Source organism: Sciurus vulgaris, assembly GCF_902686455.1.
Source record: "Sciurus vulgaris genome assembly, chromosome: 6".
Taxonomy (NCBI): domain Eukaryota; kingdom Metazoa; phylum Chordata; class Mammalia; order Rodentia; family Sciuridae; genus Sciurus; species Sciurus vulgaris.
In genome coordinates this window covers 103,937,908-103,964,429 of record NC_136466.1, presented here as the reverse complement: position 1 = coordinate 103,964,429, position 26,522 = coordinate 103,937,908, and the positions used below count along the sequence as shown (strand labels likewise).

The following is a 26,522-nucleotide window of genomic DNA, read 5'->3' as shown; positions in this document are numbered from 1 at the left end:
TTTAAAAAATATTTAACCTTCATCTAAGCACAGTGCCTACTATTTAATAGATATTCTATGTATATTTGTTGGATGAATGAACACATTCTTATATAGGTTATACCAAGTCTGAATAATCAGAATACTGATTTGGGAATCAGCTACTATAGACAGATCATTGACCCTGGGGCCAAATAGTTTTTTTTCCCCCCAGTATTGGGGATTGAACCTAGAAGTACTCAACCACTGAGCTACATCCCCAGCCTTTTTATTTTTAAATTTTAGATAGGGTCTCTCTTAGTTGCCCAGGCTGGCCTTAAACTTGTGACTCTTCTATGTCAGCACCTCCGTTCCCTCAGTGACTGGGATTATAGGGATGTTCTCCCACATTGGGCCAAAATAAACTTTTTACTAAGTATAGGTTCTAATAAAATATAACAGGAGGACTTATGCTATACTCATCAATACCCTTGCCATTATTAAAAACATAGATGATGGGCTGAGGGTAGTTCAGTGGTAGTGTGCATTTTTTAGCATGCATGAGGCCCTGGACTCAATCCCAGAACTCAAAACAAAAACAAAAGCAAAACACTAAAAACCAAACCAAACAAAACAAAAAGCAAACAGAAAGAAAAGACCTCTATAGATATATATTTGTTACAAATATAAGTTTTGAGTTTTCATGTTGACTGATAAAGGAAATGAGGACAGGGTGTGAAAGATGGGAACAACATGTTTTGGAATGACCCTGAGGTTATTTTCCATTGTGTAGCTCAAACTTTGTTTAAAGAAGTAAATGATTAGGAGAATTCCTTTCAATATCTGTTCTAAAGCTGTTGTTAATACTGAGTTTTTTTATTGCAGTTATTTGAAATGGAAGAAGATGAGTTTTTTGGAGAAAAAACATTCCAGCATCATTGTTCAGAATTCATTAAACATTCACAACAGATAGGTGATGGTTGGGAATGGAAATCATCAAAGGTAAAAATAGAAAATTTTTATTTCCTATTCAGTTTAGGGTTATTTATTTTTGCTATATGAAACCTTAGTAATTGGCCAGGCCTGATGGTGCAGGCCTATAATTCCATCTACTCCCAGGCTCAAGGAAAAGGATTGTAAATTCAAGGCAGCAGGACAGGATGACACATGCCCAATAATCCCAGTTACTCTGGAGACTGAAGCAGGAGGATTGCAAGTTCGAGGCCAGTCTCAGCAATTTTGCAAGTCCCTAAGACTTAGCAAGACCCTATCTTAAAATAAAAAAAATAAAAAGGGCTGGGGATACAGCTGAATGGTAGCACACACGTGGGTTCAATTCCCAATACAAAAAAAAAAAAAAGTTCATGGCATGCCTGACAATTTAGTGACACACTGTCTCAAAATAAAGAATAAAAAGGGGCTGACTGGGCTTGTTGCTCAGTGGTAGAGTGCCCAGAGTTCAATCCTTAGTAACACACATACAAGAACAACCAACAATAACAACAACAACAACAACAACAAACCTCAGCAATTAAGAGCTGGGTTTATTAAATAAAAGGCTTTGATTGAAGGATGATTTGAAATAGATGTCTATTTTATTATTTCAACTCTATTTACTCATTATTATTGGACGAATGAAGTATTATCTAGAGAAGTCCTCAGGTGACCTGCTTTAATTTAATAGATAAAAATGTTTAGCTTAACTATCTAATGCTTTTCTGGGGCTTCACACCTTTTGTTTACATTATAAATTGTCATAGAAAACAATTGTGCAGTAAGTGAAAAGATAATCCTGAAACCAAACCATAGTCAAATAGGCACAAATTCTAAAATACTAGGGACTCTAGTAATTGGGGATATCTTAATAATGTAAACATATTCCAAAACATTTTTAAAAATTCTATTTAGATATATTATTAAAGCATTTATTTCCACATACACAATGAGTCGAATTCTCTGTAAATTTTTTTTTCTTCCTCTGCAGTGGTGAGGATTGAACCCAAGTGCTCAGACATGTTAGGCAAGCATTCTACCACTAAGCTATACCAGAAATTTTAACTACTTTTTTTTTGGTACTGGGGATTAAACCCAGGGGTGCTTAACCACTGAGTCACATCCCCAGTTCTTTTTTATTTTTTATTTTGAGATAAATTCTCTCTAAATTGCTGAGGCTGGCCTTGATCTTGTGATTTTTCCGGCCTCAGCCTCCGAGTCCCTGGGATTACAGGCATGTTCCACTATGCCCTGCTGCCAGAAATCTGTTTCTTAGAGAAGTTTTCTCTTCTTCACAGTTTATCTGATTCTGGAAAAGTGATGAATCCTGGTTCTCTGTGGGTTGGTTCTGCTTTATCTGTGTGCTCAGAGAAACTTGAGAACAGTTTTGAACTGATCCCATGATACAGAACTGATCCTAGGAGATGCAGGAGTTGATCAGGTCCAGAGCATCACTGGGGAGAAAAGCTATGATATCCTTTTGGGTCACAGGCCTGCACTAAGCTTTGACAGAGTGGTTGGTTCATGGACCTTTAGAGGTCAGTCTCTTATAGTAGGTTCCAGCCCCACTCTCTGTTAATGATTAGACAGGCCTTAAGCCCTTAGGGAATCTCCCTGTCCAGGATAATGTGACCTAGTTTTCACCTTTTATTATTCTTTTTTGGTACCAGAGGTAGAACTCAGGGGCACCTTACCACTAAGCTACATCCCCAGGTCTTTTTTTTTAAAATTTTGGGACAGGGTCTCACTAAATTGTTGAGGTTGACCTTGAACTTGCAATCCTTCTGCCTCAGCCTCCTGAGTTGCTAGGATTACAGGTGTGTGCTAGGATTACAGGTGTGTGCCACTGTGCCCTGCTTGTTTGCACCTTTTATTAATTTCATTCTGGGTATTTTATAGTTTTGTTTACTACTGTGTTTGAATTTTCACTTGTCTTTTTTGTTTTGTTTGTGATGTTAGGAATCAAACCAAGGGCCTCTTACATGCTAGGCAAGTGCTTTGTCACTGAGTTATAACCCCAACCCTTGAATTTTTGTTCATTTCCTTTTGTGATTATTGCTGATATATAAAAGAATGAATACTTTTTTGTGTTAATTTTGTATCCAGTTACTTTACTGAATTTTCTTACTAGTTTTAATAGTTTTTCAGTCATTTCTCTTGATTCTTTTAAGTAGGGTGAGCTCTTTTGCAAATTAAAGGTCTTTTTTGTTGTTGTTTTCTTTTTTAAAAAAATTTTTTTTTAGATGTTGATATGCCTTTATTTTATTCATTTATTTATATGTGCTGCTGAGAATCGAACTCATGGCCTCACACATGCTAGGCAAGCGCTCTCTCACTGAACTACAAGCCCAACCCCTATTGCTCTTAATTTTTTTATATATTCACTACAAAGTTATTAATAGTGATAACAGATCTCTTTGTCTTGTGTCTGATTTTGATATTAATGCTTCTGATATATGATGATTAAATAGAAGGTTGTTTTTTTGTTCATTGAAAGAGTATAGGTTTCCCTCTCTATTTCTTTTTCTTTTTGAGGGGATTGAATCCAGGGTCTCATACATGCTAAGCACAAGTTCCACCACCAAGCTATACCCCCAACTCAAGTATAGTTCTCTGATTCCTTTTGATCTGTAATAATTTTTGTGATTATACCTTGGAAACTTTCCCTTTTCACCAGTTTTGGGGATAGGTAGTACTGGGGATTGAATCCAGGAGCACTCTACCTTCAGCCACATCTCCAGCCTCTCCCTTTTCTTTATTTAAAAAAAAATTTTTTTTGGTTATAGATGGAAAAAATACCTTTGTTTTATTTATTTATTTTATGAGATGCTGAGGATCGAACCCAGTGCCTCACAGGTGCTAGGCAAGCACTCCACCCCTAAGGCTACAACCCCAGTCCTTTTTTTTCTTTTTTAATTTTTAAAATTTGAGACAATGTTTCACTAAATTATCAAGACTGGCCTTGAACTTATGATCTTCCTGCCTTAGTCACTGGAATTAAAAGCATGAGTAACTGTTCCTGACATCACCAGGTTTTTTTTTTTAAAGCCAGCGGCAACATGATAAAAACTTATATTACTGTTTCAGAGGAAGGGGAAGGTGAGGTATGGAGCTGCACTTCTGTGTGTGGGTGAGGTGGGGTGGGGGCTGGAGAGAATCTTCAGAAGAGAAATTATATCCGTCAGAAGTTTCTTCACTTAAATTCTAAACCAATGCCCTAAGAACCACTTTTCAGGATTCTTCTTTGTTAGTTGTCTGTCTCTAAAATGCTACGGCTAAATCTAGTTTCTTTCTTTTTTTTTTTTTTTTAAGTTGTTGATGGACCTTTATTTTATTCATTTATTTATATGTGGTTCTGAGAATCAAACCCAGTGCCTCACACATGCTAGGCAAGCACTCTACCACTGAGCCACAACCCTAGCCAATTTAGTTTCTTATTTGTCGATATTGGCTGCTGCATGAGGAAAATTCTCTTCCCTTTAGAGTAAGAGTTACACCTCTAATTAAGGACTATTCTCTTTCGAGTGGGGTTGAGTGCAAGGATAGTATCAAAACAAAACAAAATACTGTTCAGAAGATAGCTCTATAACCCTAGGGCTAGAATTACAAACTCAAATGTCTTTGGAGACCAAGGTGGTAATGAGTCAAGCTGCCGGGGACAAAACAATATGGGGAGACCCAGGCCTAAGGTTTGTGACTGCCCAGACTGCCTCCGTTCTGTACATTGCCATTTTGTGTACAATTTTTTTTTTTTTTTCAGTGCTGGGGATCGAACCCAGGGCTTTGTGCTTGCAAGGCAAGCACTCTACTGACTGAGCTATTTCCCCAGCCCTGTACATTGCTATTTTGGAAATGTGGGCCCAAAATGTTACCAAATCTTGGAGCAAAAGGGAGTTCTCCAAGTTCAGAGGTTACTGGAATATATTTATTTCAAGAAAAGTAAAAAAGTTCAGATTTGGGAGGAGAAATCTCTGAATTTTTAAATGTTGGCAACTAATTTAAGAAGATATTTTTTGAACCCAGTGAAGATCAAACTGGACATCTCAGTGAGGCATGTTGTATGAGTTGTGGGTGGTCAGTTTATGACTTCTGGCATTAGGTGGCTGCATAGTGTGACTGGTTTCTCACCCACCCCTGCTTCACTGCATGCTTTTGGTGGGAATTAGTGACAGGACCTTCAGGCTGTCTCTATCTACCCTAGTTTAGGACTCTATACCTCCTCATTTGTACCATTTCAACAGCTTACCAACTCTTCTCCAATTCACTGGACAAACTGCAGCCATGGTTAACCTTTCAAAATGTCTTTGATGGAGTTCCATTTTCTACATGATTTTTTCCCTTTGTATTCAGTCAGAGCTCTATCTATCCTATCACAGAATAATATAGAAACTCCATAACAGTGTTCAAGGTTCTATATTGTGGCTTCCTGCTAACATTCCAACTCTTTACCACTCTAAAACTCATTTCCTTTCACTTTTTCTCCAAATTCCCAGAAATGAAGGAAAAGGTATTTTGAAAAATGAGTAAATTTTTATCATCATTACTGAAGGTGTGTGTCAGGGGGTATCATCAAGGGATGATCTTGATGATTTTCTGAAAGGTAAAAACCAGATAGGATTGAAGGAAGAAACTAGATCCTGAAGCAGGGTTTAGAGAGGACTTGTGGTGAAAGGGGAAAATGGTTGTAGAGCAGAAAGGAGCGCTCCAAGTTCAGAGGCTATGGACCCAAATACAATTCTGAGTTCCTTTCTCTCTGATTTTATAAATGGTTTTGAACTAAAAAACATTGTTAACACACTTTAATTAAAGCCTTTTTCCACTTATTTTGGATACTCAGTTTTACCCTTAAATATTGTTTTTTCTTTCTTTTGCAGTAGTGTTCAAGTATCACTCTTTTTTTTTAATTTTTTTTTATTTTTATTTTTTTATTGTAAACAAATGGGATACATGTTGTTTCTCTGTTTGTCAAGTATCACTCTTAATTTAACTTCTGCAGTTTGTAGATTTGGTACTTTCATGTATTAGGGAAAATGGTAGGAGGAAATATACGAATCACTAATATTTTCCTTAGGGTCACCCTAACATCATGTGGCCAATGTATTTATATTATGGTGAGTCATAAAAATATTTCTATAAGCACCTTCATGCAAAGTTGTTAAGACTTTTAGTTGAGTGTGGTGGCACACACCTGTAATCCCAGCTACTGTGGAGGCTGAGGCAGAGGATTACAAGTTCAAGGCCATCCTGGGCAACTGCCTCAAGAAAAATAAAAGAAATAACAATGATAATTTAAAAAGGGCTGAAGCTATATCTTAGTGGTAGAGTACCCCTGGGTTAATCCCTAGTGCTGCAAAGATGTTAGACTTTTTAGTTCATGAAGCCTGACATATCATAAATAAGTTACAAACATTCTCTGGAGAGAGGTTTTCAGATAGTTTCAAGAATTTCAGATAGTTCTTCTGGTTTTTCTTTTGTATTGGGGAATTAACCCAGGGATAATTAACCACAGAGCCACATCCCCAGTTTGTATTTTATTTTTTTATTTTGAGATAGAGTCTTGCTAAGTGGCTTTGCCTTCTAGAATTTTTCTTGTGTTTTGTATCTGTTTTTTAGTTTGGGAGCTCAGTTCTAAGATTCTACCTTTCAAAGATTATTGATAAAATCATTTCCCATAGGTTTTTCAATGTCATTGTCTCATTTTTGTATAGCAGACACAGAAAGAGAACATTTGGACTCTGAAAACAAAAATATCTTACTTTTTTGAGATTAGATTTTATACAATTAATACAAGATCATTTTGCATATTATTCTCTCTCTCTTTTTTTATTTTGGTACTGGGGATTATTCAGGGACACTTAACTGAGCCACATCCCCAGGCCATTTTTTGAATTTTGAGACAGGGTCTTGTTAAGTTGCGTAGGTCCTTGCTAAATTGTTGAGACTGGCCTTGAATTTACTATCTTCCTGTTTCAGCCTCCTGAGTTGCTGTGATTACAAGTGTGCACTATCATGCCTGGCTTTTGTATGATATTCTTTTTTTTTTTTTTTTTTTTTTTTTTTTTTACAGAGGATTGAACCCAAGGGCACTTAACCACTGAATCATATCCCTAGCCTTTTTTGTATTTTATTTAGAGACAGGGTCTTACTAAATTTCTTAGAGCCTCTCTAAGTTGCTGAGGCTGGCTTTCAACTCTTGATCCTCCTGCCTCAGCCTCCAGAGCCTCTGGGATTACAGGCATGAGCCACTGCACCCGGCTTGTATGATATCCTTAAAGAAGAATTAAAGATCCTCTTTATTCCATTAATTCCTTGTCTCTTCAGTTAAGCCTACTTGTTTACATTTTGAAATATACATAGCAACCCATGAGACATATTTTGATTACTTTTACTATAGTTTAGGAACTGGTTATTGAAAGGGCTTGTTTCCTAACTCATACAAAGTAAAAAAAATTTTTTTATACTGGGGATTAAACTCAGAGGTACCTTACCACTGAACTACATCACCCCCAGTTTTTTTTTTTTTTTTTTTTTTTCCAAACAGGGTCTAGTTACATTTCTGAGGTTGGCTTCAAACTTGAGATCCTCCTGCCTTAGCCTCCTGAGTTGCTGGGATGGTAGGTGGGTGTCACCTACCCTGCTATACAGAGTGAAAAATTTTGGAGGTGGGTGGGTGCTGAGAATTGAACACAGGGTCACATTACCACTGAGCCACATCCTCGGTCCTTTTTAGTTTTTATTTTTTTTTTTTTGAGACAGGGTCTACTGGTTTGCTTAGGGCCTTGATTTTGCTGAGGCTGACTTTGAACTTGTGATCTTCCTGCCTCAGCTTCCTGAGCCAGTGGGATTATTGGCATGTGCCACTGTTTCCAGCTTATTTGTACAAATTCTCATTTAGGGATTTTATGAAGTAGGGAGCTAAAGTGAAAATTTAGAGTGCATTTTTATTAGATGATGACATTTGGAATTTCATAGTTTGGTTCTTTTAAGAGATTGCATTTGATTTCTGAAGTGCAGCATTATTATTTTATTTTTATTTTTTGGTGCCAGGGATTGAACTCAGGGCTCTTTACCACTGAGCCACAATCCCAGCCCTTTTAAATTTTTATTTAGAGGCAGGTCTGATTGAGTTGCTTAGGTTCTTGATAAGTTGCTGAGGCTGGCTTTGAACTTGCGATCCTCCTACCTTAGCTTCTGAAGCCTCTGGGATTACAGGTGTGTGCCACCACACCCGACCTGAGGCACAACATTATTAATAAACACTAGAAATAAATTCCATGTGTGTATCTGATGAGATTAGCTCTTCACTAGGTCTCACATTTGCTGATAATATGTAAACCCAACTGGACATTTCTAACAGGAACAATCAAATTAGAGCGTGAACAACGGAATTCATGTGTTAGTTACTTTACCCATTCACTTTTTATTATTTACTTCTTTTATTTATTTATTTATTTGTGAGATGGAGTCTTATTATGTTGTTCAGGCAGTTCTCAAAGTTTTGGTTTCATTAATCCTCCTACGCCAACCTTGCACATAGCTGAGACCACAGGCCCACACGCATGCAGGCAACTCATTCACGTTGTGTTATACTATACTTTTATACATTAAACTGTTATAAGTAATTATTTTTATTTCAAGGGTGAAATATTAAGTACCCATTTAAAAGTTTAATTTCTGTGTACACTCTGCTTAGATTCTTTCCTGAAATTTCGTGACACTTTCAAGGTTCACTGAAAGAAATAGACATTTCCCACAGGTTCCTTAGGAACAGGGTTACTTTATGTGAGTAACAAATGCATGTGTTGGTTTGCAATACTTACTTTTGCTTAATTCTTATTTTTCTTTCTTCCTCCTCCTCCTCTTCCTTCCACTAGAGACTGAATTCAGAGGCATTCTACCCCTGAGCTATATCCCCAGACCATTTGTTTTTTATTTTGAGACAGCCATCTTGCGAAGTTGCCCAGTTGGCCTTGAATTTGTAATCCTCCCACCTCAGCCTCCTGAGTTAAGATTACAGGCATGTACCACCGCACCTGACCTTACTTCTATTCTTCTAATTTATTTGTAGATTTTTTTAATATATCCTTTTATTAATGATCCTTTTCACGGGGATTATGAACATGTTACTGCTATTGGGTAATGCTGTATTTGTTTAAATCATCTACTGTGAGTTAATGAAGTATCATTTGTGGCTCCAAACATCACTGGATAAAGATTAAATATTCTGCATTCATATCATCTCTTGATGAGATTAAAGTAGTTTATTTTTTAAAGCTCATCTTTGGAGATTAGGAGAAAAATGCACTTAGAGCTCTGTGTTACATTTTTATAATAAACGTTGAATCCTACTCAGTTACTCTGGATTTTTTTTTCATTCATAATTTATTGAGTGCTATGATTTGTCCCTTAAGCATATGCAAATCTTAAGCAATCATTTCGAGAAGAAAAGGTTGTATCACTTGTGAGTTAAATACTTTTGAATACCTTTTTAAAATTAAAAAAAAAAATTTTATCCAAAATGTGTTCATTGGGATAGTTTCTCATTCATCTTGATTCAGATTCTTTTCGTGCTGCTTTCTCCTGAAGGAACATTTTCCTGTAATCCTTGCTTTTTCCTCCTGTGAATTGGCAGAGGACAACCAACACACAAATCTGTTTGTGCATGACTAAAAACTGTGGGTGATTTTATAGCATCCTGGGATCTTCACATCCATGAAATAGGGATTGAGGCTCTGTACCAGGTGCTTTTTCTTATGCTTCCTCCTCTTCTCTTCTGGAGAGATGAAGGAAATCCTTTATGGGAGCCATGATCTTGTGGGGAGTGTCACTGCCAGAAAATGGGACACCATTTTTGTTTGTTTATTTGTTTGTTTTTACCAGGAATTGAACCCAGGGGTGCTTAACCACTTAGCCACATCCCCAGCCCTTTAAAAAAATTTTAAAAAGTTTTGAGTCAGGGTCACACTGAGTTGCTTAGGGCCTTGCTAAATTGCTGAGACTGGCTTTGTACTTGAAATCCTCCTGTCTCAGACTCCCAGACTGCTGAGATTACAGGCATGCACAATGACGCTCAGCTTGAACACCTTTTTATTTTATTTTATTTTATTTTAATTAAAAATCATAAATTTACAAAGGGCAATGTTGCTTGATTCATTCTGTTATTTTTTTTACCTTCCCCCCACCCTCCCACCCCTCTTTTCCCTCTATACAGTCCTTCCTTCCTCCATTCTTACGACCCTCCTTATCCCTAACCCTAAACCTAACCCAAACCCTAACGCTAACCCCTCCTACCCCCATTATATGTCCTCATCCACTTATCAGCGAGATCATTCGTCCTTTAGTTTTTTGAGATTGGCTTATCTCACTTAGCATGATATTCTCCAATTTCATCCATTTGCCTGCAAATGCCATAATTTTATCATTCTTCGTGGCAGAGTAATATTCCATTGTATATATATGCCACAGTTTCTTTATCCATTCATCAACTGAAGGGCATCTAGGTTGGTTCCAAACTCTGGCTATGGTGAATTGAGCAGCTATGAACATTGATGTGGCTGTATCTCTGTAGTATGCTGATTTTAAGTCCTTTGGGTATAGGCCAAGGAGTGGGATAGTTGGGTCAAATGGTGGTTCCATTCCAAGCTTTCTGAGGAATCTCCATACTGCTTTCCAGAGTGGCTGCACTAATTTGCAACCACCAGCAATGTATGAGTGTACCTTTTTCCCCACATCCTCTCCAACACCTATTGTTGCTTGTGTTCTTGATAATAGCCATTCTAATTGGGGTGAGATGAAATCTTAGTGTAGTTTTGATTTGCATTTCTCTTATTAATAGAGATGTTGAACATTTTTTCATATATCTGTTGATTGCTTGTACATCTTCTTCTGTGAAGTGTCTGTTCATTTCCTTAGCCCATTTGTTGATTGGGTTATTTGTATTCTTGGTGTAGAGTTTTTTGAGTTCTTTATAGATTCTGGAAATTAGCGTTCTATCTGAAGTATGAGTGGCAAAGATATTCTCCCACTCTGTAGGCTCTCTCTTCACATTACTGATAGTTTCCTTTGCTGAGAGAAAGCTTTTTAGTTTGAATCTATCCCAGTTGTTGATTCTTGCTTTTATTTCTTGTGCTATGGGAGTCCTGTTAAGGAAGTCTGATCCTAAGCTGACATGTTGAAGATTTGGACCTACTTTTTCTTCTATAAGATGCAGGGTCTCTGGTCTGATTCCAAGGTCCTTGATCCATTTTGAGTTGGGTTTTGTGCAGGGTGAGAGAAAGGGGTTTAATTTCATTCTGTTGCATATGGATTTCCAGTTTTCCCAGCACCATTTGTTGAAGAAGCTATCTTTTCTCCATTGCATATTTTTGGCCCCTTTGTCTAGTATTAGAAAATTGTATTTATTTGGGTTTGTGTCCGTGTCCTCTATTCTGTACCATTGATCTACCTGTCTATTTTGGTACCAATACCATGCCATTTTTGTTACTATTGCTTTGTAATAGAGTTGATGATCTGGTATTGCGATACCCCCTGCTTCGCTCTTTCTGCTAAGGATTGCTTTAGCTATTCTGGGTTTCTTATTCTTCCAGATGAATTTCATAATTGCTTGCTCTATTTCTGTAAGGTACATCATTGGGATTTTAATTGGAATTGCATTGAATCTGTATAGCACTTTTGGTAGTATGGCCATTTTGACAATATTAATTCTTCCTATCCAAGAACATGAGAGATCTTTCCATCTTCTAAGGTGTTCTTTAATTTCTTTCTTTAGTGTTCTGTAGTTCTCATTGTAGAGGTCTTTCACCTCTTTTGTGAGATTGATTCCCAAGTATTTTATTTTTTTCGATGCTATGGTGAATGGGGTAGTTTTCCTAATTTCTCTTTCTGAAGATTCATCACTTATGTATAAAAATGCGTTGGATTTATGAGCATTGATCTTGTAACCTGCTACTTTACTGAATTCACTTATGAGTTCTAAGAGTTTTCTGGTGGAATTTCCAGGTTTCTCTAAATATATAATCATGTCATCAGCGAACAGGGATAGTTTGAGTTCTTTTCCAATTCGTATCCCTTTAATTTCTTTGGTTTGTCTAATTGCTCTGGCTAGAGTTTCAAGGACGATGTTGAATAGAAGTGGTGAAAGAGGGCATCCCTGCCTTGTTCCAGTTTTTAGGGGGAATGCTTTCAGTTTTTCAGCATTTAGAATGATATTGGCCATAGGCTTAGTATAGATGGCCTTTACAATGTTAAGGAATGTTCCCACTACCCCAATTTTTTCTAGTGTTTTGAGCATGAAGGGGTGCTGTATTTTATCAAATGCTTTTTCTGCATCTATTGAAATAATCATGTGATTCTTAACTTTTAGTCTGTTGATATGGTGAATGACATTTATTGATTTCCTGATGTTGAACCAACCTTGCATCCCTGGGATAAAACCCACTTGATCGTGGCGCACTATCTTTTTAATATATTTTTGTATGCTATTTGCTAAAATTTTGTTGAGAATTTTTGCATCGATGTTCATTAAGGATATTGGTCTGAAATTTTCTTTCCTTGATGTGTCTCTGTCTGGTTTAGGTATCAGGGTGATATTGGCTTCATAGAATGAGTTTGGGAGGGTTTCCTCCTCTTCTGTTTCATGGAATACTTTGAGAAGTATTGGAATGAGCTCTTCTTTAAAGGTTTTGTAGAACTTGGCTGAGAACCCATCTAGTCCCGGACTTTTCTTTGTTGGTAGGCTTTTGATGACCTCTTCTATTTCATTGCTTGAAATTGATTTATTTAAGTTGTGTATGTCCTTCTCATTCAGTTTAGGTAATTCATATGTCTCTAGAAACTTGTTGATGTCTTCGAGGTTTTCTGTTTTGTTGGAGTATAGATTTTCAAAATAGCTTCTAATTATGTTTTGTATTTCACTTGTGTCTGTTTTGATATTTCCTTGTTCATTCCGAATTTTAGTAATTTGAGTTTTCTCCCTCTTTCTCTTTGTTAGTGTGACTAAGGGTTTATCAATTTTGTTTATTTGTTCAAAGAACCAAGTATTTATTTTGTCAATTTCTTGTATTGTTTCTTTTGTTTCAATTTCGTTGATTTTGGTTCTGATTTTAACTATTTCCTGTCTTCTACTACTTTTGGTGTTGGTCTGCTCTTCTTTTTCTAGGGCTTTGAGCTGTAGTGTTAAGTCGTTTATTTGTTGATTTCTACTTCTTTTGTTGAATGCGCCCCATGAAATAAATCTTCCTCTAAGTTCTGCTTTCATAGTGTCCCAGAGATTTTGATATGATGTGTCTTTGTTCTCGTTTACTTCTAAGAATTTTTTTATTTCCCTCCTGATGTCTTCTGTTATCCATTCATCATATAATAGTGTATTATTTAATCTCCAGGTATTGGAGATGTTTCTGTTTTTTATTCTGTCATTTATTTCTAATTTCAATCCATTATGATCTGATAGAGTACAAGGTAGTATCTCTATCTTCTTGTATTTGCTGACAGTAGCTTTGTGGCATAAGACATGGTCTATTTTAGAGAAGGATCCATGTGGTGCTGAGAAGAAAGTGTACTCGTTCTTTGTTGGATGGTATATTCTATATAAGTCGGTTAAGTCTAACTTGTTGATTGTGTTATTGAGATCTATGGTTTCTTTATTCAATTTTTGTTTGGAGGATCTATCCAGTGGTGAGAGAGGTGTGTTAAAATCACCTAGTATTATTGCGTTGTGGTCTATTTGATTTCTGGAATTGAGAAAGATTTGTTTGACATACATGGATGAGCCAATGTTTGGGGCATAGATATTTATGATTGTTATGTCTTGCTAATTTATGCTTTCCTTAAGCAGTATATAATGTCCTTCTTTATCCTTTCTGACTAGTTTTGGCTTGAAGTCCACATTATCTGAAATGAGGATGGATACTCCAGCTTTTTTGCTGTGTCCATGTGCATGGTATGTTTTTCCCATCCTTTCACCTTTAGTCTATGGGTATCTCTTTCTATGAGATGAGTCTCTTGCAGGCAGCAAATTGTTGGATTTTTCTTTTTAATCCAATCTGCCAGTCTATGTCTTTTGATTGATGAGTTCAGGCCATTAACATTCAGGGTTATTATTGTGATATGATTTGTATTCCCAGTCATTTGACTCATTTTTGTTTTTTGACATGATTTGGTTTCTCCTTTATTTGGCTATTTCTTTAGGCTAGTTCCTCCCATTGCTGATTTGCATCATTGTTTTTCATCTCTTCCTCATGGAATATTTTGCTGAGAATGTTCTATAATGCTGGCTTTCTTTTTGTAAATTCCTTTAGCTTTTGTTTATCATGGAAGGATCGTATTTCATCGTCAAATCTGAAAGTAAGTTTTGCTGGTATAAGATTCTTGGTTGGCATCCATTTTCTTTCAGGGGCTTGGTAAATGTTGTTCCAGGCCTTTCTAGCTTTTAGGGTCTGGATTGAAAAATCTGCTGATATTCTTATTGGTTTCCCCCTGAATGTAATTTGATTCTTTACCCTTGCGGCCTTTAAAATTCTGTCTTTATTTTGTATGTTAGATATTTTCATAATAATGTGCCTTGGTGTGGGTCTGTTGTAATTTTGTATATTTGGAGTCCTATAAGCCTCTTGTACTTGGTTTTCCATTTCATTCTTCAGATTTGGAAAATTTTCTGATATTATTTCATTGAATAGATTGTTCATTCCTTTGGTTTGTTTCTCTAAGCCTTCCTCAATTCCAATAATTCTTAAATTTGGCCTTTTCATGATATCCCATAGTTCTTGTAGATTCTGTTCATGATTTCTTACCATCTTTTCTGTTTGGTCAACTTTCTTTTCTAGATTAAATATTTTTTCTTCAATATCTGAGGTTCTGTCTTCCAGGTGTTCTGTCCTATTGGTTATGCTTTCTATGGAGTTTTTAACTTGGTTTATCGTTTCCTTCATTTCAAGGATTTCTGTTTGGTTTTTTTTTTTCAATATCTCTAACTCTTTATTGAAATGATCTCTTGCTTCCCGTATTTGCTCTTTTAACTGTTGATTGGTGCGATCATTTAATGCCTGCATTTGCTCTTTTATCTCCTCCTTCAGTGCCTGCATTTGCTTTTTCATCTCCTTGTTTTCTTCTCTGATTGTTTTAATTATGTATATTCCGAACTCCCTTTCTGACATTTCTTGTGCTGTGCTGTCATTGAGTTTTATTGATATAGTATCTAGGTTTGTTTGGGACATTTTCTTCCCTTGTTTTCTCATATTGGTCAGATGTTAGTGGGACTCTGTGATATTGCAGATTTCCTCTATTGGCTTATAGTGTCCCTGTAGATTTCCAGTGTATCCCCTCCCAGCCTTCAGTAGCCTGAAGTCTTGGAGTAACTTCATAATGCAGTGCTTCCGAAGAAAGCTGCCCGTAGTCCACTACTGGTTCCAGGGCTTGGAGCTGGCTCTGTGTGGAAAGGCTCTCACTGGGGGGTCTGCTCCGAGAAACTGGCTGTGTGGGAGGAGCCCACCACCGGAGTGAGTAGGGCTCCCTTGGGAAGACTCTAGCTGCCCTGCCCTACTCTAATAAGCCACTTGAATCCGGGCCTGCCACCCAGGCCGAGCTTCACCAGGTGGGGGAGACTCACCCTGTATCTCTATTTTAGTTCAAGTCTCTCAATGCCTCCCCTTCTTGAATCCTGGGTTCTGGAGCGACTGGAGATGTAGTCACCCCCTAGTCCGCCATCTTGGATCGCCCTGTGGAAAAAGCCTGTGGCCAAAGGGGGCAGGGCCACCTGGAGAGGTCTCTGGCTGCCCTGCCCTGGTCCCAGAGGCTGCTTGCTGGTCGGAGCTCTCCACTGGCTTGGGGACTTGTGGCTGGCTCTGTGTAGAAAGGCTCTCACTGGGCGGTCTGCTCCAATAAGCTAGCCTGGAAAGGCGCTTTCCACTGGAGGGAGCCGGGCTGATTGGGGAAGTCCCTGGCTGCCCTGTCCTGGTCTCTGAAGCAACCTGCGGGCTGGAGCTCGCTGTGCGCTGACTCAGGGACTTGGAGCTGGTTCTGTGCAGAAAGGCTCTCACTGGGGGGCCTGCTCCGAGAAGCTGGAGAATGTGGCCCTGTGGGAGGAGCCCACTGCTGGAGTGTTCAGGGCTGCCTGGGGGAGACTCTAGCTGCCGTGCCCTACTCTAATAAGCCACCCAAATCTGGGCCTGCCACCCGGGCCGAGCTTCACCGGGTGGGGGAGACTCACCCCGTGGCTCTATTTTAGTCCGAGTCTCTCAATGCCTCCCCTTCTTGAATCCTGGGTTCTGGAGAGACTGGAGATGCAGTCCGCCATCTTGGATCGCCATGAACACCATTTTAAAAAGAGTATCATAAATCCGTGAGAAAGGAAAGCTATATTATTTTGAAAATTATAAATTAAAATGAAAATAATGATAGTAATTGTGCAGGCACAATTTTTTTAACCAAGCTTGGTTAAAATGATGTTTGGGGCCGGGTGTGGTGGCGCATGTCTGTAATCTGAGTGGCTCAGGAGGCTGAGATAGGAGGATCTAGAGTTCAGAGCCAGCCTCAGCAAAAGTGAGGCACTGAACAACTCAGTGAGACTCTGTCTCTAAATAAAATACAAAATAGGGTTGGGGATGTTACTCAGTGTTTGAGTGCCCCTGAGTTCAGTCCGCGGAACCCCACACCTCCCCCCAAAATAAAGATATTTTGGTTCCCTGGGCAGGCTGCCTTCCAAAAAAGGCTTATAGGAAGTTATCTTTACACTGGTGAGTTTACCAAGTCTAGGATCTGACCCAGAGGTTTTCTGTCAGATGAACTATAATGCTTCTTTCAATATGATAATTATTTTATGTTTTTAGGTGACCAAATCACAATCATATGAACACAAATGAGTATACATTTTCATGCATACTTGCATGAATGAAATATTTAGTTAATTTTTGTCCATGTGTGGTACTAGGGATTGAACTCATCAACAACTAAATAAATATTTTTTAAAATATTGGTGATTTTCCTGTTCATTTTTGCAAATATTAATGATGAGAATTTTGCCTATATTTGGAAACATTATCTCAGACCTTTGTAGCACTACCACTGAACAGCATCCTCAGCCCCTTTTAGCTTTGTTTTTGTTGTTGTTGTTTTTGAGATAGGATTTCACTAAGTTGTCTAGGCTGGCTTTGAACTTGGGATTCTCCTATCTCAGTCTCCCATGGTACTGCAATTTCAGGTGTGCACCACCATACCTGGCAAAAGAAATATTTAGTGGTATAAACTAAAAGAGGTATCCTATATCTTGTCCTGCAATAAGGTTGTCTTATCACTGAGGCCAAATTATTTAAAGTGTGCAAGGTTAAGATTCCCTTTTTTGAACAGTATAGTGGATGGTACTATTGTTTGGTTCTTTCTTTCTTTTTTTTTTTTTTTTTAAGTGTTAATGACTGCTCAGTCTTTCTCCTGGTGCCATTGGGTTTCAGTTAAATCTTTTGTACTAGGCAACCATTTTCTATCTTTAAAGTGATTTGCTTGTCTGATTAAAAAATTCTCTTGAATTCCCTATTACCAAGGTCTGAGAGAATATTTCCAAGAAGAGAAAATTCTAGTCATTAATATTTGTAAAATGGAACAGAAAAGTCACCAAATTTTTAAAAAATATTTATTTAGTGTTGATGGACATTTATTTACTTATTTTTATGGGTATATGGTGCTGAGAATGGAACTCAGTGCCTCACACATGGGAGGCAAGCACTCTGCCACTGAGCCACAACCCCAGCCCCCAAATCACCAATTATCTTATTTCCCTAATATAATTGTGGCTGTTATGATTAATTTCCTCATATGTAGGCCTTCATATTAGATATCTATACTCTTAATTAGATAAATAAGTGCTGCTATATTTCCCCATTGAGTTTTTGTTAGTTTGGATTTTTGGTACTGGGAATTGCACCTGGGGAGTTCTGCCATTGAGCTATATCCCCAGTCCTTTTTATTTTGAGTCAGGGTCTCACTGAGTACAAATTGCTTAGGGCCTTGCTAAGTTGCTGAGCCTGGCCTTGAACTTGTAATCATACTACCTCAGCCTCCTGAGCCATGAGACACCCTGCCTGGCTTCCCAGTTGAGATTTTAATGGGTGTCCCTTTCACTTTACAAATTTGAAGCGAAATTGCATATCTGTAGCATTGTATTTCGTTTTAGGAATATGATATTTACTTTTTTAAGTCTTCTAGGAAGTTTAAAATTTTCTTCATGTAGGCTTTATTAATTTCTTTAACTTGATCTGGGTAAGATAGGATAGCTTACCTCTGAATTGTTATTCAGAGAGAGACTAGGATTTTCCCCATTTTAAATGCTATCAGGTTATTGGTGATAATATGTAGTGAAGATACTGATTTCTTACTGGTTTTAATAGTTTTAAAAATAATTCTTCAGTGACTTATGTGTCATCTGACAATGAAAATATAGTTTCTTTTCCAATGCTTATGGCTTCATTTTGGTCATATTGTGTTACTTATACTTCCAGAACAAATTGTACACTGCAGCAGAAATTACATTTAATCTCGTTTTCCAGCATCCTTTTTATGCTCACAATGTTCTGTAAGTACATAGGACAGTCTTATTTTCTTCATTTTTGCATAAAGATAAGTAACATAAATGAATAAACTTAGCCTCAGATAAGATTTGATGTGTCCAAATTTGAGGTAAACCTAGAACAAGAACCCAGGTCTTTTTATTTATTTATTTATTTTAATTAAAAATCATAAATTTACATAGGGCAATGTTGTTTGATTCATTGTTATTTTTTCCCTTCCCCCCCACCCCTCCCACCCCTCTTTTCCCTCTATATAGTCCTTCCTTCCTCAATTCCTACCACCCTCCTTATCCCTAACCCTAAACCTAACCCTAACCCTAACGCTGACCCCTCCTACCCCCCCCTTATATGTCCTCATCCTTATCAGCGAGATCATTCGTCCTTTAGTTTTTTGAGATTGGCTTATCTCACTTAGCATGATATCCTCCAATTTCATCCATTTGCCTGCAAATGCCATAATTTTATCATTCTTCATGGTGGAGTAATATTCCATTGTATATATATGCCACAGTTTCTTTATCCATTCATCAACTGAAGGGCATCTAGGTTGGTTTCACAATCTGGCTATAGTGAATTGAGCAGCTATGAACATTGATGTGGCTGTATCTCTGTAGTATACTGATTTTAAGTCCTTTGGGTATAGGCCAAGGAGTGGGATAGCTGGGTCAAATGGTGAGAACCCAGGTCTTTGAACCACTATTGTCCATATTTTCAGGTGATATATTTCTCTGAAAATAATTTTTTTACAAGGGCACTGGGTATTGAACTCAAGGCCACTTGACCACTGAGCCACATCCCCAGCCCTATTTTGTATTTTATTTAGAGACAGGGTCTCACTGAGTTGCTTAGCACCTTGCTATTGCTGAGGCTGGCTTTGAACTTGTGATCCTCCTGCCTTAGCCTCCTGAGCCGCTGGGATTATAGTGGCAAAAATGTAAATTTTACATGAAATTTATGTAAGTAATCTCATGGATCATAGTTCCATATATCTCAAACTCAACATAATCAAAATTGAGCTCATGATTTTTTACCCTCCATATCAGTTGCTCTATCTGAATGTTTTGTTTTAGTAGATGGCTTCACCATCTTTTTGGCTCAGGACATAAACCTAAAGGCTTTTACATTCCTCTGATTCCTCAATACTTATATCTAATGGATCATTACATCAGTTTATTTTCTACCTTTGAAAATCCAATTGGCTTACCTCTGCATCCTCTGCCCTTCTTGCCCATTACCACCATCTTTGTTTAAGCTAATACAATTCCTGCCTTTGTCTCTGATCTTGCCCTCTGCCAACTTACCTTCCACCCTGCCAAAGTGGTCTTATATAATGCAATTCACATCCATTTGTTCCTGGTTAGGTCCTTTAATGATTCTCCAGGATATAATTCATGAGGCTACTAAGTTAAGCACACATGCTTAACCATACACACACACACACACACACACACACACACATATAGGATTGATTGATCCTAGGGTCATTTTACCACTGAGCTACATGCTCAATACCTTTTAATGTTTTTATTTTGAGACATGGTCTCACTAAATTGCTTAGGGTTTTACTAAATTGCTGAGTCTGGCCTTGAACTTATGCTCCTCCTGTTTTAGCCTCCCACATTGTTGGGATTACTGGTATGAGCCACCGTATCTGACCACACAATGCTCTTGCCTTAAAAAGATGTACTTTTTTGAGTCTGATTTATTTCTCTCAGTTTTACATTTGTGTATAACTTAGTTGCCATGTTAATGATTGGTCAGAGGTTATGCCAAATAACCTGAGCCAATAAGGCTACCACCATTCTTGATGGATCTGTCGGTAGGTTGAAGAACACATACAAGCTCAGACAGTTTGCACTGCCCTACCTTCTAGTTTCTCCCATGTTCCTGTGTTTATAGCAGCACAATTCACAACAACTAAATTATGGAATCAACCTAGATGATCATCAATAGATGAATGGATTAAGAAATTGTGATTTACATACACACACACACACACACACACACACACACACACAATGGAGTTCTCCTCAGCCATTAAAAAGAATGAAATTATGGCATTAGGTTGTAAATGGATGGAAATGGAGAATATCATGCTAGGTGCAATTAGCCAAACTCATAAACTCAAAAATGTTGAATATTTTCTCTCATATGTGGAAGCTAGAGTAAAATAAGGAAAGAGGAAGGGAATGATAAGATTACATAAAGAACCAATCAAGGCCAGGCAAGGTGGCATATGCCTGCAATTCCAGCCATTCAGGAGGTTGAGGTAGGAGGATCTTGAGTTCAAAGCCAGCCTCAGCAACTTAGCAAGGTACTTAGCAACTCAGTGAGACCCCATCTCTAAATAAAATACAAAAAAGGGCTGGGGATGTGGTTCAGTGGTTAAGCACCCCTGGGTTCAATTCCTAATAACAAACAAACAAACAAAAAACCCCAACCAATTAAATACAAATTAATAACTGAGGGAAAGGAAGTCAAGTAGAGTAAAGGAAGGAGAAGTGGGGAGGTAGGTAGACAGGAGGTAAAGGGAGAGGGTCCCACCTGGGATATCGAATTTGTTACCAAAAGCTCGGTCCTTGTCCCTGATGCCAATCCAATAATGAGGACATGGTTTTGAGAAAAAGGAATAAGAAGGTTTATTGCTTTGCTAGCAAAGGAGAAACATAGGGGACTCCCTTCCCAGAAGCTGTGATTCTAAAAGAAGTACTTCTTAATGTGTTTTTTGCTTTGGTTTATTTCTAGATCTCTGAAATTGTTATTTTTGATGATTTTATCTAGCTTTATATTTATTTGGTGGAGAAAAGAATTTGAAGCCCTGCTACATAGTGATTGTTCTTTGCACTTTTCCTAAAAACTTGTTCATTTGAATATCTTTTATCTGTTTATTATTCAACACTTCCTTTTGTAATTTATAAGGGTCAATGTTTTGCCTATAATCATTAGGTATTTTTTTGAGATTAAATTTAAGCATCATCTACTTCAGTAGGCAACTGTGACCTTTCAAATTTGTCTTAGATACTCCTCTGTTTTTTCATGGAATTTACATATAGTCCTATTATGGTGATTATCTATATACCTGCCTAATTGCTCATGTAGTCTAAGAGCTCCTTGACAGTAAGGACTATATTCTCTTTTGTACATCCTTGGTGCTTAGCATAGTAAGTACTTTATATGTTTGTTGAATTGAATTAAAATATATATAAACTATTAAAATATATATATAATATTAAAATATTATAAACTGCAAGGAGTTCAGTCAAGTTTTTAAAAAAATTTCTGTAAGTACATTCTATTTTATAATATGTTGTTTCAAACAAGTGGATTATTGACTGACTGTTAAAAACCTATTTATTTTAGAAGAATTTATTAAGTAGTAAAACTCCTTTTTAGTGGAATGAAGCTTCAGGTTAATATTACTATATGGTGTCATCATGACCTCTAGGCTTCTAAATTGGTAAATTCCTTGATCTTATAGCAGTGCTTGACAGGATTTATCATTTTTACTCCTTGATATAGTTCCCTCATTTGGTGTCTGCATTGTCTTTGTTTACCTCCTATTTTATGCTTAATATCTTTTCAGTCTCCTTTGCTGTTTCTTTTCTCCATAATTTCATAGTATTAGGGCCTGACTCAGTTCTGTGTCTTATTCTCATGACCCCTATGGATATCATCATTTAAATTCTATCTAAATACCAATTAATCTCAAATGTATATCCACTGCCCAGATTTCTGTCCTAAATTTCAGATTTGTAAGATTTGTAACTTCTTACTTTTATTGGGGCTTACAAAATGATACCCTGAACTCCAAAGTATGACAACTTTGAATTAAAAGAAGCAGTGTACCTCTCTTTACCACCCATCTACTCGGAATCTTACTCCTTTCTCTTACAAGCACAGGGAGGGACTTCCTCTGGAGCTTCCTTCCCAGAAGGAGTGCAATTAGATAGCATTTCATTAACCAGGAAAGATTAACCACTGAAGAAAGTAGAGATTCAACTTCTCCATTTCCAGGACACCCTAACACATGACTACCTGAGAAACTTCTGAGTGACTACCTGGGAAACTTCATATACTTAATAAAAGACAAGCTATGCTTTGCATTCTTCCCCTTGTCTCTCCTGTAGCTTGTTCTTACAAATCTCCAGGATACTCCAAGCCCTTCCCTATCCAAGTCTTTCTTCTCTATAGCTCCAGAAGTTATTTAAGCATTAGCCATCTGGACCTCAAAGGAATCTTATACGTTGTGTTTAGGAGTTCCATGCTGTGATTTTCCCTACATGAACTTCAATCAATTTGTTATGTCTTTTTTTTCCCTCTCATTAATCTGCCCGTTCAATGTCAGTTCATTTCAGTGAAACTTCAGAGGGCAGAGGGGAAATGTCCCTTTGTCCCCACTTGACATTTCTGCTTTGATGTCTCCACTTAGATCCCAAAGTCAACATGTCCAAATTAAAGCCTTTATTTCCATACCTCCTCCCAATTTCTCATCTACCATCACCCAAACTAGCCTTCTCTCAGTTTGCGACAACTCCATTTATTCAGTTGCTCAAGCTATTGGAATTATCCTTAACTTTATTTCTCTCACACCCCGAATCCAATGCATTGGGATATCTTGTTTTATCTTCCCTTCCTAATATCCAGAATTAGACCCTTCTTTAACTCTTCTGCTATCACCCTGGGATAAGCTACCACCAATGTTTACTAGAATCACTTTTATAAAGATCTGTCCACTTCTACTCCTACCTTCTTCTTTAAAGGGCATAAGCCCTTTAAAAATACAAGTCATACTGTGTTATTTCTTAATTCAAAATAAAAGCCAAAGTGTTACAGTGCCCTATAAACTATTCAGTCAACTCTCTTCCCTACCCTTTTTACTCTCCTGACTTCACCTCCTATTTCTCTTCCTTTATCTTAACCATTCAGGCACATTATCCTCCTTGCTGTTCCCCAAACATGCCAGACAAACACCCTTGTGTTGGGGCCTCTGAACTGACTGGCCTTCCATCTAGAACATTCTTATTCCACATGTGACTATCTCCCCTAGGTCCTTCATGTCAATGCTCACATATCATCTTAATGAAGGCTTCTTGACCACCTTATTCAGTGTTTCAAACCACCTGGCTTTTATCTGGCAGTCTTTTTAACTCCCGGACACTACTGATTCCTCTTGTTCTAGTCTACTGTTTTTTTCTTTTTCTTTTTCTTTCTTTCTTTTTTATTTCGTGTGTGTGTGTGTGTGTGTGTGTGTGTGTGTGTGTGTGTGTGTGTTACTGGGAATTGAACCCAGGGTGCTTAACCACTGAGCCACATTCCCAACCCGTTCTATTTTTTGATTTTGAGACAGGATCTTATTGAATTGTTTAGGGTCTCACTAAGTTGCTGAGGTTGGCCTTGAACTCTCAATACTTGCCTCACTGTGATTACAGGTGCAAGCCACCGTGCTCAGCTGTATTCTACTTTTTCTCTTACTACTGTTCACATTATAACATGTTCTGTGTAATTTACTTATCTATTATATTCATTGTTTAGTGCCTATTTTTCCTTGCTCAGTCTGTTAGAAAAGGGATCTTTTTTTTGTTTGTTGATGTGCCCAAAACAAACAGAATATCATGGATATAAAGTGTGTAAATAAATATTTGCTAAATGAATGGTTGTATATCTGATTGTCCAGAAAAATTTAAAATTCACAGATTTTCTGAAGCATTTTATTAGACAAAGATTTTATTTTATTTGAAAGTTTTTGAGAAATCAAAAAATGTCAGTGTTTCTTTATATTATTTAATTGATGAATTAGGATCCATGAAAACATCATAGCATTTACATAAAAATTTAATAAGTATCATTCAAATAACCTCTCCAGGGCAGTCTTTTTTTAATAAAACTGGCATTTCTGTAGAAATGGAATTTTTCTATAATGATATTCAGTATAGTAGAATTTAGTGCATACTTTAGATTTAAAAATAACCATGTAACAGTGTGTTGAGTGGGGCCTTTTTATCTTGTTCCAGAATTACAGCTAAACCCTAAGCTGAAGACAAAAGTCTCTAAGTAACTAATTTTCTATGTTTGGATTGCTATGGATAATCTACAAGTCACTGGGGCCAGAAACTTGCCTGTAGAAACTGCCCCTAGGAACCATTCCTGAAGAACTGGGATCCCCCATCCTATCCCAATATGAGCATAGGTCTCACTAGAGGGGGATTCAGTGTTCTCATTGACTATCTCCTCCTTTCTAAAGCCTACTTTTCTTCTTAAAAGCACCACTTGTGAAAAGTATGGGGTGCCTGCAGGTGTGGAGTTTGAGTAGCCATTTCACTGCTTCCACGGACATTTGCTTAGCTATGGATTTATTGATCTGCTCTTTTCTGCCTGAGCAGAGGTTAAGGGAGTTGAGAGCAACAGTGGGGCTAAAGGTGAGGGGAAAGGATACTGTTTAATCTGTTTTACTGGTTACTTCATAGAAGAGCTAGGCTTGACCTGTTTTTTTTTTTTTTTTTTTTTCCTTCTGCGTCTTGCTCAAGAAGGCTGGCAGCCAGATAAAGGAACCTCAGCAGTGATAGAGAGGGAATGCTCACTGTCTGGATCAGGTAAATGTACCAGAGTAGATCTCCTTGCAGGAATCACCCTGAGGAAGCTAGCAGCCATGTGTTTGCCCCATGAAAGGATTTAGATACCCATTGGTGTTAGCCAGAGAAGCAGCATCTAACAAGGAGAGAACAATGATTTCATCCAGCTAAGGCCAGAGAAGACCCTCGCTTCTTCCAATTCTCGAGTCATGGGCTCCCAAAATTAGTGAAGAGTAAGGCAGTTTTTCTGAATAAGACTATGTTGCATTTCTTCATTCCTAGCTAAGTATGTGGGTAGAACTATAGGGAGAAAAGTGTTGAATTTGAGACTGAAGTCTTTAAAGTATTGAAAATAATAATACAATTGGGTCTTGAAGGACAGAGTTCTAATAACTGGAAACCTCTAAAAAATTATTAATAGGACTATGTTATTTAAAGATTCCCTATATATTAGTTAGGTTTTGCTGAATAATAAACCATTACAAACTTAGTGACTTGAAACAAGAAATATTTATTATTTCTTAGAAGCCTATCAATCAATCAATCAATCAATTATTTATTTATTTATTTATTTATTTATTTATTTATTTATGGTACTGGGGATTAAACCTAGGGGTTTACCACATTACCATTGTGCTACATCCCTGGTCCCTTTTCTTTTATCTTGAGATAGGGTCTCGCAGTGTTGCTGAGGATCTTGTTAAGTTGCCCAGGCTTGCATCAAATTTGCAGACCTTCTGCCTCAGCCTTCTAAGTTGATGAGATTATAGACATGTGCCACCATGCCTGGTGGAAATGTACACATTGGCTGGATGGTTTTGCTGACCTGTAGCAGGCTGAGTTGATCTCTGCTGGGATTGTCTATGTATTTGCAGTGAACTGAAGATTGGCAGTGGGGTAGATGGTCTGGGATAGCCTCATTTGGGATGGTTCAGCTTGGTTCTACCTTCTGGCCTGCTAGCCTGAACTTGCTGTCATGATGGTGGTAAGGGTTCAAAAGGAGGAAGTAGAAACACGCAAGTACCCTCTTAGACCTCTACTTGAGCTTTTTCACAGGGGCCACTCTCTGAGTTAGTACCAGGAAGGCATTGCCAAAAGGTGTGAGTCCTTTCATAGAAAGGCATGAGAGTTAGGATCAATAACTCAATCTGCAACACTTACCAGGTGGGAAAGGACATTCCATTCAGGAAAGTTAAGGAGAATTGTTAGAAAAAAATAAAATCATTTCATGTTTATATTCTGAGGAGTAGAGTCCCTTTAATATATAGGTTGCAACTGATTTGGACTACACAGGTTCCTAAGATAGAGATCATTTATTTTTTATATTCTTTCTCAAGATGTAAGTGTAACAGTGGCTGATTTTTGAACCATCCTAGTTTTTAAATTTAGGAATTCGCACTAAATTTGAAAATACACTCTACTTAATATTTAAGAGGTAATACCTAAATTT

At 37.5% G+C, this 26,522-nt stretch overlaps 1 protein-coding gene and 1 pseudogene across 3 annotated transcripts in view; one reads left to right on the top strand and one right to left on the bottom strand.

Annotated features, from left to right (window-relative positions):
• The window catches only part of ATG10 (autophagy related 10), a 291,694-nt gene that overhangs the window by 46,442 nt on the left and 218,730 nt on the right, over window positions 1–26,522 (top strand). Inside the window, exon 2 of one of the 2 annotated variants that reach the window (XM_079145562.1) lies at window positions 844–960. The exons of the other annotated variant lie outside the window; for it this stretch is intronic. Coding sequence (XP_079001688.1) covers window positions 853–960 — 108 coding nt within the window. The 5' untranslated portion in view covers window positions 844–852. The remainder of the gene's footprint in view (window positions 1–843; window positions 961–26,522) is intronic. 2 annotated transcript variants of the gene reach the window in all.
• On the bottom strand, window positions 7,501–17,293 carry LOC306664594 (small ribosomal subunit protein eS27-like; annotated as a pseudogene). The gene is made up of 2 exons (XR_013766684.1): window positions 16,260–17,293; window positions 7,501–10,034 (listed from the first exon to the last, which is right to left on the bottom strand). The product of XR_013766684.1 is annotated as a small ribosomal subunit protein eS27-like (transcript).